Source organism: Ipomoea nil, unplaced genomic scaffold, assembly GCF_001879475.1.
Source record: "Ipomoea nil cultivar Tokyo-kokei standard unplaced genomic scaffold, Asagao_1.1 scaffold1509, whole genome shotgun sequence".
Classification (NCBI taxonomy): domain Eukaryota; kingdom Viridiplantae; phylum Streptophyta; class Magnoliopsida; order Solanales; family Convolvulaceae; genus Ipomoea; species Ipomoea nil.
In genome coordinates this window covers 852,344-867,786 of record NW_017617937.1, presented here as the reverse complement: position 1 = coordinate 867,786, position 15,443 = coordinate 852,344, and the positions used below count along the sequence as shown (strand labels likewise).

General features: G+C 37.3%; 2 protein-coding genes across 2 annotated transcripts; both read right to left on the bottom strand.

The window, feature by feature from the left end:
- Positions 1 to 2,399: 2,399 nt before the first annotated feature.
- On the bottom strand, positions 2,400 to 8,025 carry LOC109189237 (zinc finger CCHC domain-containing protein 8-like). Its single transcript, XM_019340048.1, has 9 exons — positions 7,782 to 8,025; positions 6,625 to 7,074; positions 6,316 to 6,397; positions 6,078 to 6,153; positions 5,815 to 5,895; positions 5,406 to 5,542; positions 4,668 to 4,917; positions 3,535 to 3,598; positions 2,400 to 3,253 (listed from the first exon to the last, which is right to left on the bottom strand). The coding sequence occupies exons 2-9, from the start codon at positions 7,031 to 7,033 to the stop codon at positions 2,670 to 2,672; spliced, it is 1,683 nt and encodes a 560-aa protein (XP_019195593.1). The 5' UTR covers positions 7,034 to 7,074; positions 7,782 to 8,025; the 3' UTR covers positions 2,400 to 2,669.
- Positions 8,026 to 10,519: 2,494 nt separating this feature from the next.
- On the bottom strand, positions 10,520 to 13,458 carry LOC109188883 (protein GAMETE EXPRESSED 3). Its single transcript, XM_019339528.1, has 10 exons — positions 13,318 to 13,458; positions 13,047 to 13,234; positions 12,642 to 12,974; positions 12,213 to 12,459; positions 11,834 to 12,118; positions 11,666 to 11,752; positions 11,558 to 11,590; positions 11,411 to 11,470; positions 11,194 to 11,336; positions 10,520 to 11,109 (listed from the first exon to the last, which is right to left on the bottom strand). The coding sequence occupies exons 1-10, from the start codon at positions 13,427 to 13,429 to the stop codon at positions 10,630 to 10,632; spliced, it is 1,968 nt and encodes a 655-aa protein (XP_019195073.1). The 5' UTR covers positions 13,430 to 13,458; the 3' UTR covers positions 10,520 to 10,629.
- Between the last annotated feature and the right edge of the window lie 1,985 nt (positions 13,459 to 15,443).

Genomic DNA, 15,443 nt, shown 5'->3' with positions numbered 1-15,443 from the left:
TCAATCAAAACACCACTAACGTCTCCCTTCTCGACTTTCTATTTTCTCTCCACTACACTGTTCCCGCCCGTCTACACTCCACAAACAACTTCTCTTACAAGGTTTTTGAAGATTTTGAAAATCTCAACTTCTCTCAAGCGAGGAAGAAAAGACGACTTCAGGTGTGAAAGAATTGTGTGCCAACTACATAGCAACCTCAGGAAAAAAAAAATGGTTTTCGAGAAACGTCGCGCATAAGCGTCGAAATGTGTCTTCTAGTGCACATTTTTGTACTTACAAGTGCACATTTTTGTGCCTACAAGTGCATAGTATCTTGCTAATGAAACAAATCAATATATTTATTATGTTGTTTTGGACATAAAATGTAGTATAAGATATCATAGAAGCTACTAGTGTGTATTTTATAATGAAGAATATCAGTTTAAAAGAGAAAAGTCTTCAAAAAAATAATAAAATGCAATCAATGCCTTTTATTTTTTGCCTTTGAGTGCACAATTTTGGCCTTCGAAAGCATATTTTTGTGTCTTTGAATGCATATTTTCTTGCTTACAACTTACAAGTCTATGAATTCAAAAGAGAGTTTAAAAATAAAAAAAATAAAAAAAAAAAATCAGTCAATGCCTTTTTTTTTTTTTTTTTTTTTTTTTTTTTTTTTTTTTTTAACCTTCAAATACATATTTTTCTACCTGCAAGTGCATATTATCTTGATAATGATACAAAACTACATAGGACAACTTGATTATATTGTTTTGAACATGAAATGTATTACTCCGTACAAGATGTACAAGATATTATATAGCCTATAGAATGTGTATTTCATAATGAACTCTATCAATTCAAAAGAGAAAGCCTTGAAAAAAAAAAAAACAAAAAAAAACAGTCAATGCATTTTATTTTTAGTCTTCGAGCGCACAATTTCTTGTCTACAAGTGCATATTATCTTGATAATGAATCAAAACTACATAAACAAATTGGTTATATTGGTTTGGACATGAAATGTGTTACAAGATGTTATATAACCTATTAAATGTATATTTCATAATGAACTCTATCAATTCAAAAGAGAAAGTCTTCAATAAATAAATAAATAAATAAATAAATAAATATAAATATATATATATATATATATATATATATATATATATATATATATATATATATAGCATTTTATTTTTAGCCTATGAGTACACATTTTTTAGCTTGCAAGTGCACATTTTTGTGCCTATAAGTGCATATTTTCCCCCTTCAAGGCTACAAGCCTACAAGTGCATATTTGTACGAAAAGTAAGAGAGCTTTGAAAAGAAAATGGTGAAGACCCTGTTGAGTGGAAAAAAAAAAAACCATAAAACCCTTATTGTCGCTCCATCTGTAACTGTGTGCCATTGGATCAAGATAGATCTATGACTGTTCACCGGATGAATACTTTGCGCTGGATCCTAAGCCCATACACACACACATATATTGGTTTTTTTTTTTGCTAGTGCATGAGATGCAAATTATGTTGTGCAACCGAATGCACCTTGCAAGGTGCATACGGTTGCAAAACGACGCCGTTTTGGTTAAAAAAACGCGCATCCCACTTAAAGAAGAAATCAGGTTCGATTCCCGGCAATAGCATTTTTATATATTCAGAAATTCATAACTATATATTCAGAAATTCATAACTATATATCCACAGTACAGTGAATGAATGAAGTAAAAATCCACAATGAATTAATGAATGAAGTAAAAATCCACAATGAATTAATGAATGAAGTAAAAATCCACAATGAATGAATGAATGAAGTAAAAATCCACAATGAATGAACTAAATATCCACAATGAATGAACTAAATATCCACAATAATTGAACTAAATATCCACAATGAATGAACTAAATATCCATAAATTCATAACTATATATCCAGAAATTCATAACTATATATCCACAGTGAATGAATGAAGTAGATATCTACAATGAATGAACTAAATATCCACAATGAATGAACTAAATATCCATAAATTCATAACTATATATTCACAAATTTATAACTATATATCCAGAAATTCATAACTATATATCCACAATAATGCTATTGCCGAGAATCGAACCTAAATTTTTTTTTTTTTAAAGTGGGACGCGCGTTTTTAGTCAAAACGACGTCGTCGTTTTGCATCGTATGCACCATGCGCATGGTACATTCGATTGCACAGCATAACTATTGTGCATGAGATGCCTTTAATCACAGATTTGCCTTGTTCAGTAGATTCTGTGGGAACATGGTAAGATTACAAAGAGTTGAAATGTAACTTTATGGTATATAGCCCACCCTTAATCAATAATCACATATTTCCACAACGTCTATGACTATACATTATAAAATGGAAAATCATTATTCAATGCTGATGAGCATATGCCAAAGCAGGAAAGTAGCATTACTGTTCTGCATTGATGGTGTCAAAATTCAGAAAGATGAAATGTATAGAGTCATATGAGAAACAAACTTTAATTATTACAAAATCTTCATTAAATGAAAGTCACATATCCATCTAATTTCCTCTCATGTCTAATTTATGTACAGCCATGAGGAACTAACATCTTGAAAACAAAAAATTATAGAGACATCCATTATCTTCTCATTTCATTCACCACCATTGGAGGTGGTGTGAGGAAATTAGTGAATAATAGTCATCTTGGGTATGAACTGTGGTTTGAAGAACTGTCATGGACAAGTGGGCTTCTTCTGCCCCTGTCCGACGAGGATCTTCCATAACTATGGGATTTTGATGCTGAAGAACCATCCCTGGGACTTGGAGAACTAAAATTGGAGTCGTGGCCTCTGAATCTGTGAGATAGAGAGGGGCTCATACCAGGGTCATGTCCACAGCCAGGAGGGCCTTCGTCCTCAAAATCGCCAGGCGATTTTTCGTGATAATGCCCTCTGTTGATAGTTTCTGTTCTACGATCATGCCCTTCGTCTTGGAAATCCCTGGACATTTGTCGTTCAAGATAATGCTCTCTGTCTGATGTATGGTTATGCCTACTGTATGAGGAAGTTCTTGAAATTTTCCAACTTGATGACCCTGCTGCCCAACGCCATTTATCTGCATCCTCTGGTATCGGGACATTTATCCCTGGAAATTCAACACTCATTTTCTTAGGTGGTGGCTCTGGATCACTCTTCTCGAGAATTTCTCCTTCCTCTGTTTCCTCTTCAATCTCCTCGTCAGCAAATATTGTGATCCCTGAGGGCATATCCTCATTATCTGGATCTGAGAAATATCAAGGCATAACAAATGAAAATACAGTTGATGATATACAAGCCAAAAACAATTAGGAAAAAAAAAAAGGAAGACAGATTGGGGTTATCATATCCATGACAGTTCAATATATAATAGCACTTGAAAGACAAAAGTCCAAACATCACTGCCAGACATTTTTGGAATTTAAACTCTTAAAGTCATAATGACAGCAAAATGGTTTGACAGATCAAGTGGGGGAGAGAGAGAGAAGGATATGGGATATGACAATGATCAGAGAAATTATCATTTACCTAGATAGCCTGGTGGATATCCTATTTCCCGCATTCTGTTAAGCCATGGAGGTGGATCAAGCTCCTGTATCCAAAAAATTATAAAAAATGGTAAGTACTGAAGGAGAAGGCAACAGCACCTGGTTTTTCAAGACTGGGCTTAGTACAGTGACCAAGTCCTCACCCATTGACCCCTAGGTTATGGATTCAAGCTAGACCTGGCAATTCGTGTATACGGGTTTGTTAACGGGTCGACACGAACACGATAAGGCTAAACACGGACACGACACGTTAAGGTTAACCGGTTCAAATTTTTAACACAAACACGCACACGATTTGTTAACTTGTTAAACGGGTTGACACTATAGACACGTTTTGTTAACAAGTTTCGGGTAGTGTAGACACGAAACCCGTTTAAATCCGCTAAACTTATTAATATATTTTAAAAAAATGAAATTTAAAGTTAAGTTATATAAAAAAAGAAATAAAACCTACAGTACGATCCATCAAACAAACTAAAAAATATTCTATTTATAACATTCATAAAATGATAAAATAACATCCAAAAATAATAATTAAAGAAGTTCATGCTAGTTTTTAGAATAAAATTGAACACAATAAAAATTCAAATTTCAGATTGTTGAACATCAATAATTGGTGTAAGATCTTGGCCTAATGTAGTAAATTCATCCTTAGTCATGTTCATGATATCTTTTGTAATCTCATTCATGACAATGGTTATTACCTAAATGACAATGGTTCTTAGCGGGTTATTAACAGGTTTGTGTAAACTAGTTAACATGATAATATTAACGGGTTAAGCGGTTTCTTAATAGGTTTAACGGGTTGACCCGTTAAGACACGGAACATAACGGGACCTTAACAGGTCAACCCGTTAACGACCCTGGACACGTTAAGGCTAAACACTAACCCGTTATTTTCGTGTCCGGTTTCGTGTTAACAGGTCGTGTCCATAATTGCCAAGTCTAATTCAAGCCTTGTAAATGACCTCGTTGAAACTACAAGAGGTTGAGTACATCTTTCTTCCTGCAAGATGCAGGAGCCCTTTCTATTGGATCCTGGATCCAGTTTGTTAAACTACTAAATCACCAAAAAGTCGTTAATGGAAATGATTTTGGGAATTATAATCTCACCCCAAGGCCCAAAATTCGTCGTGTTTCAAGATCAAGAACTCCTGGTCGTAAACCATCATACTTTCCTTTTGGTGAATTTTGATAATATCGAGTAGAATTACGAGAACTAGCATTCTGAATCCGTCTCGACATGTGTTGTTTCCGAGCAATATTGACAGCAGCAGTGTCACGAGGCTTACGACAATCCTTCATTGCGTGGCTATAGGAACCACAGTTGAAACAACGAGAAGCATCAACAACTTCCAAACCTCTGCAAACAGAAAATAGCATTTGGAATCAAGAAGATTCTAGTCACCAAATTGAAATTTGAAACACAAGCCAAAAGCACCATGATGAAAGAGGAATCAAATCCATCAAATCATTTCATAAAGTTCCATGTTTTGAACTTTTAGGAGATCCAAATATGCCTGAAGGCATAGAAAATGCAACCAAGTGATAACTGCCTAAATCAGACTCAAGATATCCAAAGGCAAACAAACATGTGCATGTAAGACAAAGAGTGACTCAAGGAGATTCAGAAAGACAGATTAATAAAAATAGCAATGTGACAAGACAGGAATCAACAATCATAATGGTACAAGTACCAAGACCGTCATTGCATTAAAGAACCAAAAGCCATCAATTTTCTAACAAGAGACAAAATCTTCAATTTCTTGTTCTATTCTTAATATCAATTGAACAATCATCAGTTTAGGTATGTGAGTATGTCCCATCAAAACACAATGTAAAATTATTTACCCTTCCAAATTGTTTGAGCCATCCGGTGAAGTCAGAGCAGTTGTGTATCCACGGTCATAAATAGGTACAGAGTTGTCATCCAATGGGGTATACTCCTTAGTCTTTTTGTTCCTTGGTAGGTCGTCCATCCAAAAAGACTAACAAAATGAACAGTATAACAAATTAGTTAGATATATCTTAAAGAGCATCTTTTAGTTAGCTAATTACATAATTACAATAGACACTTGAACTAAGCAACTATGTGACAAGCGTTATTATTTTGGTTGCAATGAAGCCAATACACATCAATAGTAATACAAGCAATAATGCAGCAAAAACTAACAAAGCTACGATATCATATTACTAGGCAGTTAATTTCTTAACAATGGAATTTGGGGGGTTTGAACTACGTGCAGAAATAGGAATATACCACTGCACAGGGCTTCTCCAAACCAACATGAAGAGCAGGGAAGTAAGTCTCCTCGCCAGACTCAAGGCCTTTTGTGGAATCCTGAGTAAGAACAAATATAAAGAAGGAATGAACAACTAAACACAAAATAAGCAAGGAATAGGCAAATAGGTTATTCTAGTTCTCCCAGTATCCAAGGTTTTGGAAGATTGTTTTCATGGGGGACAACATTGAAATACAAATATTCAAATATCTTTTAACTGTCAAATATAAATTAAACTCACATTTAATGAAGAGCAATGCTTAGCATGCCATTGTGACCACTGTCGTAACAGTTCCTCAAGCTTCTGTTTACTCTCTCTGAAAAAACATTATTAACTCATTAGAGTTTGAGCAATGTATAGTTCAAACACTATTAACTTACCATCCTAACTTATCAAATAAAGTTAAGCACAGAAAAAGAAAATTATGGTTATTATAACTAAAGAAGAAAAAGAAAAAAGTAAGTGCTTTTATTCAAACCTTGTTAGAGCGTTATAAATAACATGTACTGAAGGTTGCTCCTCGTCAAGAGTTGATCGAGGTCTCTTGGCACCAGATAAGGCTGACAGGCATGTGGACAAGAGAATGTTAGGAACAAAAATGTAACCCAGAAAAGCAAGGAAACTGGGCAATATTTTAAAAAATTATTAGCATAACCCGAAAGAATAATACTGTAAAGATATTCATTTGTTGAAGCTGCCACTTGTTCTCTTAAAAGTTAAAACTATACCATTGACCACTGACATTGAAATAGTAGTACATAATCTTTTTAAAAAAAATTGCACATACCACTTGGACCAATCTCTGATCTCCTGACAAGATGAGGATCTTCTCTGTGGCTAGCAATATTGCTGTCGTCTTTAACAGTTACAAAACCATTGTCAGTGCACATCTTAGAGTTGACAGAATTCATCTTCTCTGTAACCTCAAGTGTTTGATTGATTTCAATGCTAACTTGAAATGCAGAGTGATTTTTTCCAAAATCTATGTCATTATCCATTCCATGCAGTAATTGGGTTCCTTCACTTCCAACATTGCCATTGTTTTGTGGAGTCTCATTGTTTGCTCTCTCTTCAATAGCCTCAGATTCTCCAGGCAGAGAAAGAATTTTACTTTGTCCGCAAACAGGGTCAATATCTTCAGTTTCAGATTCAGCACCACTACAAGCAGGCAGACTGATGAAATTCTCAGCCTCCATTGAGTACTTTTCAGAGGGCACAAATTAGGCAAGGAAATGATCTGCATGGTTCATTTACTTCTTAGTAGCAAAACTTTACAATATGATAGTAACTTACAATCAGGTCATAACTTTAAGCATGCAAAATGTATGGTACTGTGGAAGGTAAAAAAAAAATATTTTAAAAATAATAATAAGTAAACAAATCTGTGTAATTGGAAATCGAGCATTTCACAGCCAATAAATTTGACACTGCATACATTGCAAAGACTTCAACTTCAATTACAAGACCAAACTTTAAAACGCAGTGACAGTAGAGGTGAAAGTTAGAAAGATAGCAGAACTTTCAGGAAGCAGAAGCTGTCTATTATAATCCCATTCTTCAGCTTTAGCTTCAGTACCATGACTCCAAATAAATCAACGCGAACAGAGACCCCAAAACAAAACAAAACAAATCAAACAAATCAAAATAAATAAATAAAAAATCAAAACCGAGTTGTAAAAAAGAGAAAGGCGCAGTCTGCTTTCAAAAACTTGAATCTGAACGGGACGCCTCTAGCAACTCTACTGGAGTGAAAAATACTGAAGAAATTACTTACACGAAGCTTAAAGTCTCTGCCGGAGTTAGTATCGTTATTGAATTTACACGGATAATTGCTCACAAAGACGTAACAAAATGCGTGCTCTTCCAATATTTGGAAGGTAGTGAGTAGTGACTGCCTAAATGGGAATGAGAAGAGGGAAAACTAAACTAGGGTTTCGAATTTACCTGCAATAATAGTGTATTTTAGAAAGGAGGCGGGAGAAGCCGGCAGAATAGTTGAAGAGGAGCTAGATTCGCCGTGAAAAGATGCGAGAGATGGCGACAGAGAAGAGAGATCTTCTCCGGAGATCCCAAAAAAAGACCAAATTTGGGGCGCTGCAGTGCGGCGCTTCGCTACTCGGTACCGCTGGCTGCTGCGACTTTGCGTCCACGTCGATTTCTTCGATCTGGGGAGTGCCATCCTTGTCCTAATCGGATAATAATAAATTCGAATAAAATTGGAAATCGTAGTAAATTCGCCCAATTTAAACAGATATTTGTTTTATTTTAAAAAATAAAAATAAAAAGAAAAATATTAGCTTCATTTCAGCATATCAAATCAAAATCAATATTAAAATTATTCATCGTCATCCAAAAATCAATATTAAAATTATTAGTTTACTTTTGATTTAAGATTTTTTGTTTCACAATGGAAATTCGCAGTCACAATTAGTTTACGTTGTTTATAGCTGGTTGGATATATATAAATGTATATATGCGTTGTACAACAGTAATTACATTACCATTTTATCCATCAAAACCCTACTATCTCTCCTCTCGTTTGTTTTGTGTTTGTGCCGTGAAAATAAACTAAACGAATTAAGCATATCTAAATATATTGGGTACAGAGAATAGGGACACTGACCTTGAGCTCGAGACATTTCATGGCGATTGGAATGCAAATGAAGACGATGACTTCCATGCACGGTGACAATGTTACGTTTCAAGTAATTGGCCACCAGTCATGGTTCAAACCTTATCGTAGAAGTTGTCGCCATGGGCTCCTCCTCTGACAATGGTTTACACTCTTAGTTAAGAACGACTTAACTCGATTGTACTTACTCTTTGTTAAGTTTTGAATCATAGCATACGGCTAAATAACTTAAACATGGGTGGATAAATACCCCCCCCCCCCACAACCCCTGTAATTTTTAAAATTGAAGGTTTTTTGTTTGGTTGGTAGTAGTAATGTCAAAGCGGACTGACCCGTCTCACATCGAACTTAATTTCTGGCGGGCTTTTGCGAGTCGACTGGCCAGAGATGCAAGTCGTATACACCATATGGGTCAAACACAAGTGGAAAATGTGTTTCTCGTATTGTACGAGAAACGCAGTTTCTACTTGCATCTCTCACCCCCGACGACCTAATACCGCCGGTCAGAGTGCGCGGGTTGCTTTGTTGATTTTTTCAGTGAACGGCCAAGGTTTGACGTGATACCATAGCTATAGCTTAGGTCTATTTTGTTTTTCAGGCGTTTTTTGTTTTTTCCGGATGTGGGTCGCCGACAGTAAGGCGGTACTTGTAGTTCCCGACAGTTGTGGTCTTCGGCTACACCTATCTTCACCAGCGATTTTTGTTATTTGCCTTCACTAGAGTTCTGTGTTCTTGCCCCTCATCGGAGAGAATCACTTCTGGTAAGACGGAAGGACACGCAAGGGGTCATGGGGCAAAGTCAACTCAACAGTGCACGGAGCTCAAAGAACATGACCTCTCATAAGCTTTTTGGTGTTTGTGCAGACAATCTCCTTAGTGATTGTCACGCCATTTAATGCGTTTGACTTGCTTTGTTTTTCTTTGTGGAAGGTTATCCATGTGCTGAGACGTTTGTTTGGCACATCAAATTTTAAGAGGGTATGATGCTTTTGGCCAGGTGAGACGCAGGTGGTGAGAACCACAAGTGGGACTTGCGTCTCATATATAATACATCATACACAATTCGCCTTGCGTCTGTGGTTAATTTTGGAGAAAAACAATAATGTCAAACGCATGTGGGACATGCATTTCTAACAAGAAACGCATGTCCCAAACTCTCTTTTCCTAATCTTGTTCATCTTTCAAAAACTTGTCATTTTTGTCAACAAATTGTATTTCTTTCACATTTCAGCCGTTTACCCGATAATAACAAGTCGTGCTTACATGTTGGGATTCAATTGGAAGACGTAGTTTGTTAGTCAAGCCTAGCTTTCAACTATTGAGTACACACATGCCAATTAATTAGTCTTTTAGGGAGTATTGTCAGGAGACATAAGAGCATCCCTACTAGGGAATAATTATTGGTTTATGTCAGGTGAAAAAAACTTGAGTGGGTTCTTTGTAGATGTGGAGTGGGGGTTTATTTGCTTAGTTATTGCTCCTCAAAACACGAGATCATGTTAGAATTTAATTTTAATTTTTTTTTTAAAAAAAAGACAGATGTGCGCATCTTGCGCCCATAGCGGGCGCGTGTTCCACACAACTGGCGGGCACTCTGACTTCTGAACTACATTTTTTTTTTATTTTTTTTTAATATAAATGTCAAAATTTATTTTATTTTTTATTTTTATTTTTCACCCACATTTTTATTTCTTTCCTAATCACACTTACAAAAACCCCTCAAAATCACAACGGAGATAAACTACTAACTACTAAGGATGCTCTAACAAGCCTACCACCAAGCTACTATGTGTTGATGTCAGCTAAGCACGTATATCCAGTTAATGCAAACCGATCAATTAGGAAAACTGATTGGACCATATTCATGGGTCATGGTTCCGTCTCCTTGGTCTTATTATTTGGGCTATTGAACCAATTGAACGTATCAAAAGTCCAAATTTGTTATTTTGTTTTTATTTAATTGTTATATCAAATAAAAAATGAATTATATTAATTCAAACAAAAAACCAAATGCACAATTGCACACTAGTAAACCCAAAAAAAGAAAAAAAAAAGATTGCCATCTTTCATTTCAAAATTTTATTTTCTATCTTAAACTAACAAGTGTTCAAATTTACCTATTTTTTAAATATGTAAAATACACAATTGTTTAAAATTTAACTACTTGATGACTGCTTTTGCTGCAGGGACAATCCCTGCATCCTCAATGCCATCAAATGAAGCACTCAAACCTCCATTGGAGCTCGAGCCCGAGCTCGAAGGACTAGCCTCGTACTCTTCTTCGCCAATCTCCTCGTCCTCGTCCTCCTCATCATCTTCGTCGCTGCAACTCCATGCTTCACCAAGATCAGACTCAGTACTGTCTGCAGTGTGAAACACAGTGATGCTCTCCTTGTTTGCATCTCGAAAAGAGAAGCTCCGCGTTGTCCTGTCAGACAAAGGCAGCAGGGATCCTTGCAGCCCGGTTTCGTCTCTGCCCAAACTATACGTTGTCGAGAGCTTCCTCTCCACGCCTCCCCTCTCCCTCACCAGATCTCCCAGCTGCTCTATCACCTCAGCTCCTGCAACTTCATTTGCAGCTTTTTGCTCCAGTTCTGATATTGTCCTGTCAAATGCCTTCTTCTGGAGCTGAAGAGAATGCTAAATGACAACAAGAACACAATTTATAACATACTCAAAACCGAATCTCGATTGAGCTTGAGAATTGCAGAGGGATTTTATTACTCTCTTTTCCAGGAATTTTCCAAGTTCTTGGCCTTGGAGCTTCTTCTTGTTCCAGAAAACACAGCAGAATCTCACCAGTGCTGCTAGAACTACTAGTAAAGTTGTTTCGAATGACAGAAACAACACGACTGCCCTCTCGTTACCTGGAGGGAGCAAGAGGATTTTAACGCGGGACTTGAAGACAAAACTGTCAAGAAACGAAACAAAACCGGGTTACCAGTATAGATATTGATGCTTTTTGGTGTGATCTGTGAGCAGCTAACTGCAAACTTCTGACCTGAATCAAGAACATAACACGATTAACCCGGGACTTGGAAATCGTGGGATTCGAATCAAATGGCTGTAATAGGAATAGGATCATTACGCGTGCTGATGCATTGGAAGGGGTTATTAATCCCTGCAGGAAATCGGAATTTCATTAGCCACAACGATGAAACGCAGAGAGAATATTAATCTGAGCTGTATTACTCACTCGAAGCTGCAAAAAAGGCCAGAATGATCTGTTCATCGCAAACGAAACGCCTTAGATCACTCTCAACCAGCCTCGACGAGAATGGACCTATGATCATCATCAAGAACACGAATACAGAATATGCAAGACAGGCAGGGTATGAAGTTGGGAAGCAGGAATGGCGTTTACCGGGGTATTTCTCAGAGAATAACAAAGATCCCGAGGCTGGAACAAGCATTGTGAAGGCAACAGTTCTTGGATTCATAGCTGTGATGAAAGTATAATCCCCAATTATCTGGCTAACCTTTCCATCCATTTCTGTCTGAGAAACATAGAGTGCATAACCCGAGCAGTCCAGAATAGGACTAACTTGAATCACAGAGGCTCGGTCAGCCACTCGAGGGAACTTCTTGACAACCCCATGTGGTGAAAAGGAATACACGAAGCCATTCAATGATCCCACCGAGATCCAACCTGGGATATCAGTAAACTATACAATGAAAACACCCGAATTTGATATCCATATTACCACAACACAAAATGCAGAACAGTGTTGTTTAATGTTTACCATTAGAATCAACAACGGGGGCGTAATCTGCAGTGCTCAACGGTCCAACGCTTCCCTGCCACGAAATATTCCCCCTCGAAACATCTAGGGCTAGAATAAGAGCTCTATCCGGGACAGTGATATACACCAGACCATTATTTCCAGGCGTAATTGCAGATATGTTCCCGAATGAGCTCAAGTCCTGGATCCATAGGAAATGAGGAGTGGTGGTAGACAAAGCATACAGCTCTCCCCAATTATTCAAAATCTGCAAGTAGAGAGAACTCAGAGAAGTCATGAAAATTGAAGCATGTGCTCCATCTCAACTAAAAACCTAAGCTGATAGTTGGATTGCACATTAATGGTTATATGCTCAACAATGAATTTAGGCCTGCAAGTCTGCAACATTAAGTAGAACAGACAAAATCGAGTTTTCTTCAGGTAACTGACATAAATACTGGCTTCACAATGATCAATCACAGGAGCAGACAAGAAGTAACAATCTGCAAGGCTTTTCCTGCAGCCTAGACGAAATCCATGTTGGTAAAGCACGGGGCCAGCACTCCACACCAGTTTCCCGTGCAGCCTATAAGCGAAGAGCCCTCGTTTCTTGACAGTGATGAGAACCCGAGAACTGGATATGCTCACAGCGATGCCAACAATCTCTCCTGGCGTTTCTGCACCCGGTTGTTTCGGGCCAAAAAACACTTGCACAGCAGATTCAGAACCCCCAATGTTTAGGGGGTTGATTTTCAGCACTCTATCCTCTGCAACCACATATATCTGCAAACAAATGCGCCTGAAAAAACATGGGATCACTAAATATACACTCGAAAACTTAAACTAGAGCCTTGCCTTTCTTGAACCTCCATTAACAGGAGCAATCTTGGCACTGCATTTATAGTTAAGCGATACGCTCCACGCAATTGAACCATTGCTTTCAAAGGCAAAGAAATTCCTCCCCGAGCACGCGTAGACCCTTCCATCATCCCCCACCAGGGGCCGGTTCAGCTTATGTGCGGCATTCCTGAATGATTCTTGACCTGGAAACAAAATTGTGTGTAATTTCACAGCATCTTTTCTTAGTTTTACAGGCAAAGAAAGTTCATATTGTGCTGTTCTATACCTGAAATGAATGGTGGATTTGAATATAGCGGCTGTGTAGATGACACAAAAAAGGCAAAACAAGGCAGCATGAATGAGATTAACGTTGGAAGGATTCTAAACTGTAAAGACATGAGTATGAGAGACACAGAGGTGGGAGGAAGATGATAAACTCCCTGTTTAACTCCTGAAAAACCACCCTGATGGTTACTTCCTTTTTTTTTTTTTCAAAAAAAAAAAAAATTAAAAAATAATAATAATAATAAGAGACATTCAAAAATAATAATAATAATAATAATAATAATATAATAATAATAATAATAATAATAATAAGAGAAAAAGGGTAAAATAGGTCCCTAAACTTTAGCCAAAATGACAATTAAGCCCCTAAATTTTAAAAGAAGCAATTAAATTTTTAAACTTGTCAAAATGAGTCAATAAAGCCCATGAACCGATAAATGACTTATTATAATAGGTCATTTTAATTCCGGCGACAGGCGACGAACAAATCATCGGCGATCGTCGGTCGCCATCTACAGCGGAAGGCGACCAAAGAAGGCGGCTAGATTTGGTCGCCTCTAATGGAGAAGGCGACCGGACTGGTCGCTTGGGGGTCGTCTTCCGGTAGAAAAGCCACCGGAAGTTGGTTTTAATGGTGGTCAAAGGTGGACAACGTGATATTATTACCGGTAACATGTTGGTTACCGGTAAACCGGACTTATTTGACTCATTTTTGACTAGTTTAAGTGTTTAATTGCTCTTTTTAAAAGTTCAATGGTTTAATTGCTCTTTTGGCTAATGTTTAGGAACTTATTTGACCATTTTCTCTAATAATAATAATAATAATAATAACTTATTTGACATCAAAAGGATGGTTACTCTTTCGAAAATTTATAACTTTCTCAATTAAATTAGTTTTACTCATGGAAAATTAAATATCAATACGCAAATACCTGCTAGGCGAGTACCCTTTACAATATGTAATGCTATCACATTTAGAGAGGGGGGTCAAGATCAGTCAGTCTATAGTTTAGTGGATCACTATGTGAGGTTGAAGGGGGAGGAGTATGGTAAAAATGAGATAACAAGAATATATATTCGAATTTATTATTTAGGATGTCACTCCAATGAGCCGCTTCATTTGTCTGAAGACCTGATAGATAGCCTGATGGGGTGAGCACGAACAGTGGGGCTGCGGTGGAACACTAAGAAGCGAGGAAGTTCGATCATCGTAAAAGTCAGTATCCTAAGCATATTACTGCTTCGGATACTGACTTCATTTGTTTAAGTGGAAAGCTAGGGATCAAAAATGTTTTCGCTTTTGGCAGAAGTTACTTTTCCAGAGGTTAATTTTTGGACTTTAAAAGAACAGTATGGTACTTAGTTCCAGAGAGTACCAGAGATGGTTGTTTTTGTACAAGATTCGTGAAACTAAGCACGGAAAATCCAGATCCTTGATAAGCGGATGCTCTTGTCGGGAAATTGAAAACGATCGCGCCACAACGGCTTCAACAAGAACTATATGAATAGCTAAGTAGCGCTAGTCTAAACTAGAAGTCGTTGCTTGTTTTGTTTTGTTTTTTTTTTTTTTTTTTTTTTTGAATCTAAAAGGTCTTGTCTTTCCGCAATATATGGCAGAGAGACTAGTAGGTTCCTTTCTTCATTCGGATAAAGATGGCACTTCGTCGTTGAATGCGGAAGTTCGGGGCCACAACACATCCTTCTCCGGAATCCCCCGAATCAGATGTGGGATCAATGGGAGGACCTTATCAACCATAGGAATGCCCAATCGACTCTCAATTGCTTGTGAAAGATAGCTATTCCTCCGCTTTGATGCTTTCTTCTGCTGATTCAATAACAGCTCCCATTTCAGAAGACCGAAAGTCCAAAATCAATACTGTAATTAAGCAATCGTTTCTTCCGAATATATGTTTCCAATTGCCAATCAACAACAGGTAAATCAATAGGACATACATGAACACAAACTTCACAAGCAATGCATTTATCAAATTCAAAATGGATTCGGCCTCGAAAGCGTTCTGGTGTGATCAATTTTTCATAGGGATATTGAATAGTTACGGGTAAACGATTTGCATGGGACAGGGTAATCACGAAACCTTGGCCGATATACCTGGCAACTCGTATTGT

Excerpts from the sequence above, each read along its gene's own strand:
- LOC109189237 (XM_019340048.1), bottom strand. The coding sequence starts at position 7,033 with ATGGAGGCTGAGAATTTCATCAGTCTGCCTGCTTGTAGTGGTGCTGAA. Across the intron at positions 5,896-6,077 it reads AGCATTGCTCTTCATTAAAT|GATTCCACAAAAGGCCTTGA; the intron begins GTGAGTTTAATT and ends GTTCTTACTCAG. Across the intron at positions 5,543-5,814 it reads TGGAGAAGCCCTGTGCAGTG|TCTTTTTGGATGGACGACCT; the intron begins GTATATTCCTAT and ends TCATTTTGTTAG.
- LOC109188883 (XM_019339528.1), bottom strand. The coding sequence starts at position 13,429 with ATGTCTTTACAGTTTAGAATCCTTCCAACGTTAATCTCATTCATGCTG. Across the intron at positions 13,235-13,317 it reads AAATCCACCATTCATTTCAG|GTCAAGAATCATTCAGGAAT; the intron begins GTATAGAACAGC and ends TTTTGTTTCCAG. Across the intron at positions 11,753-11,833 it reads ATTCTCTGAGAAATACCCCG|GTCCATTCTCGTCGAGGCTG; the intron begins GTAAACGCCATT and ends TGATGATCATAG.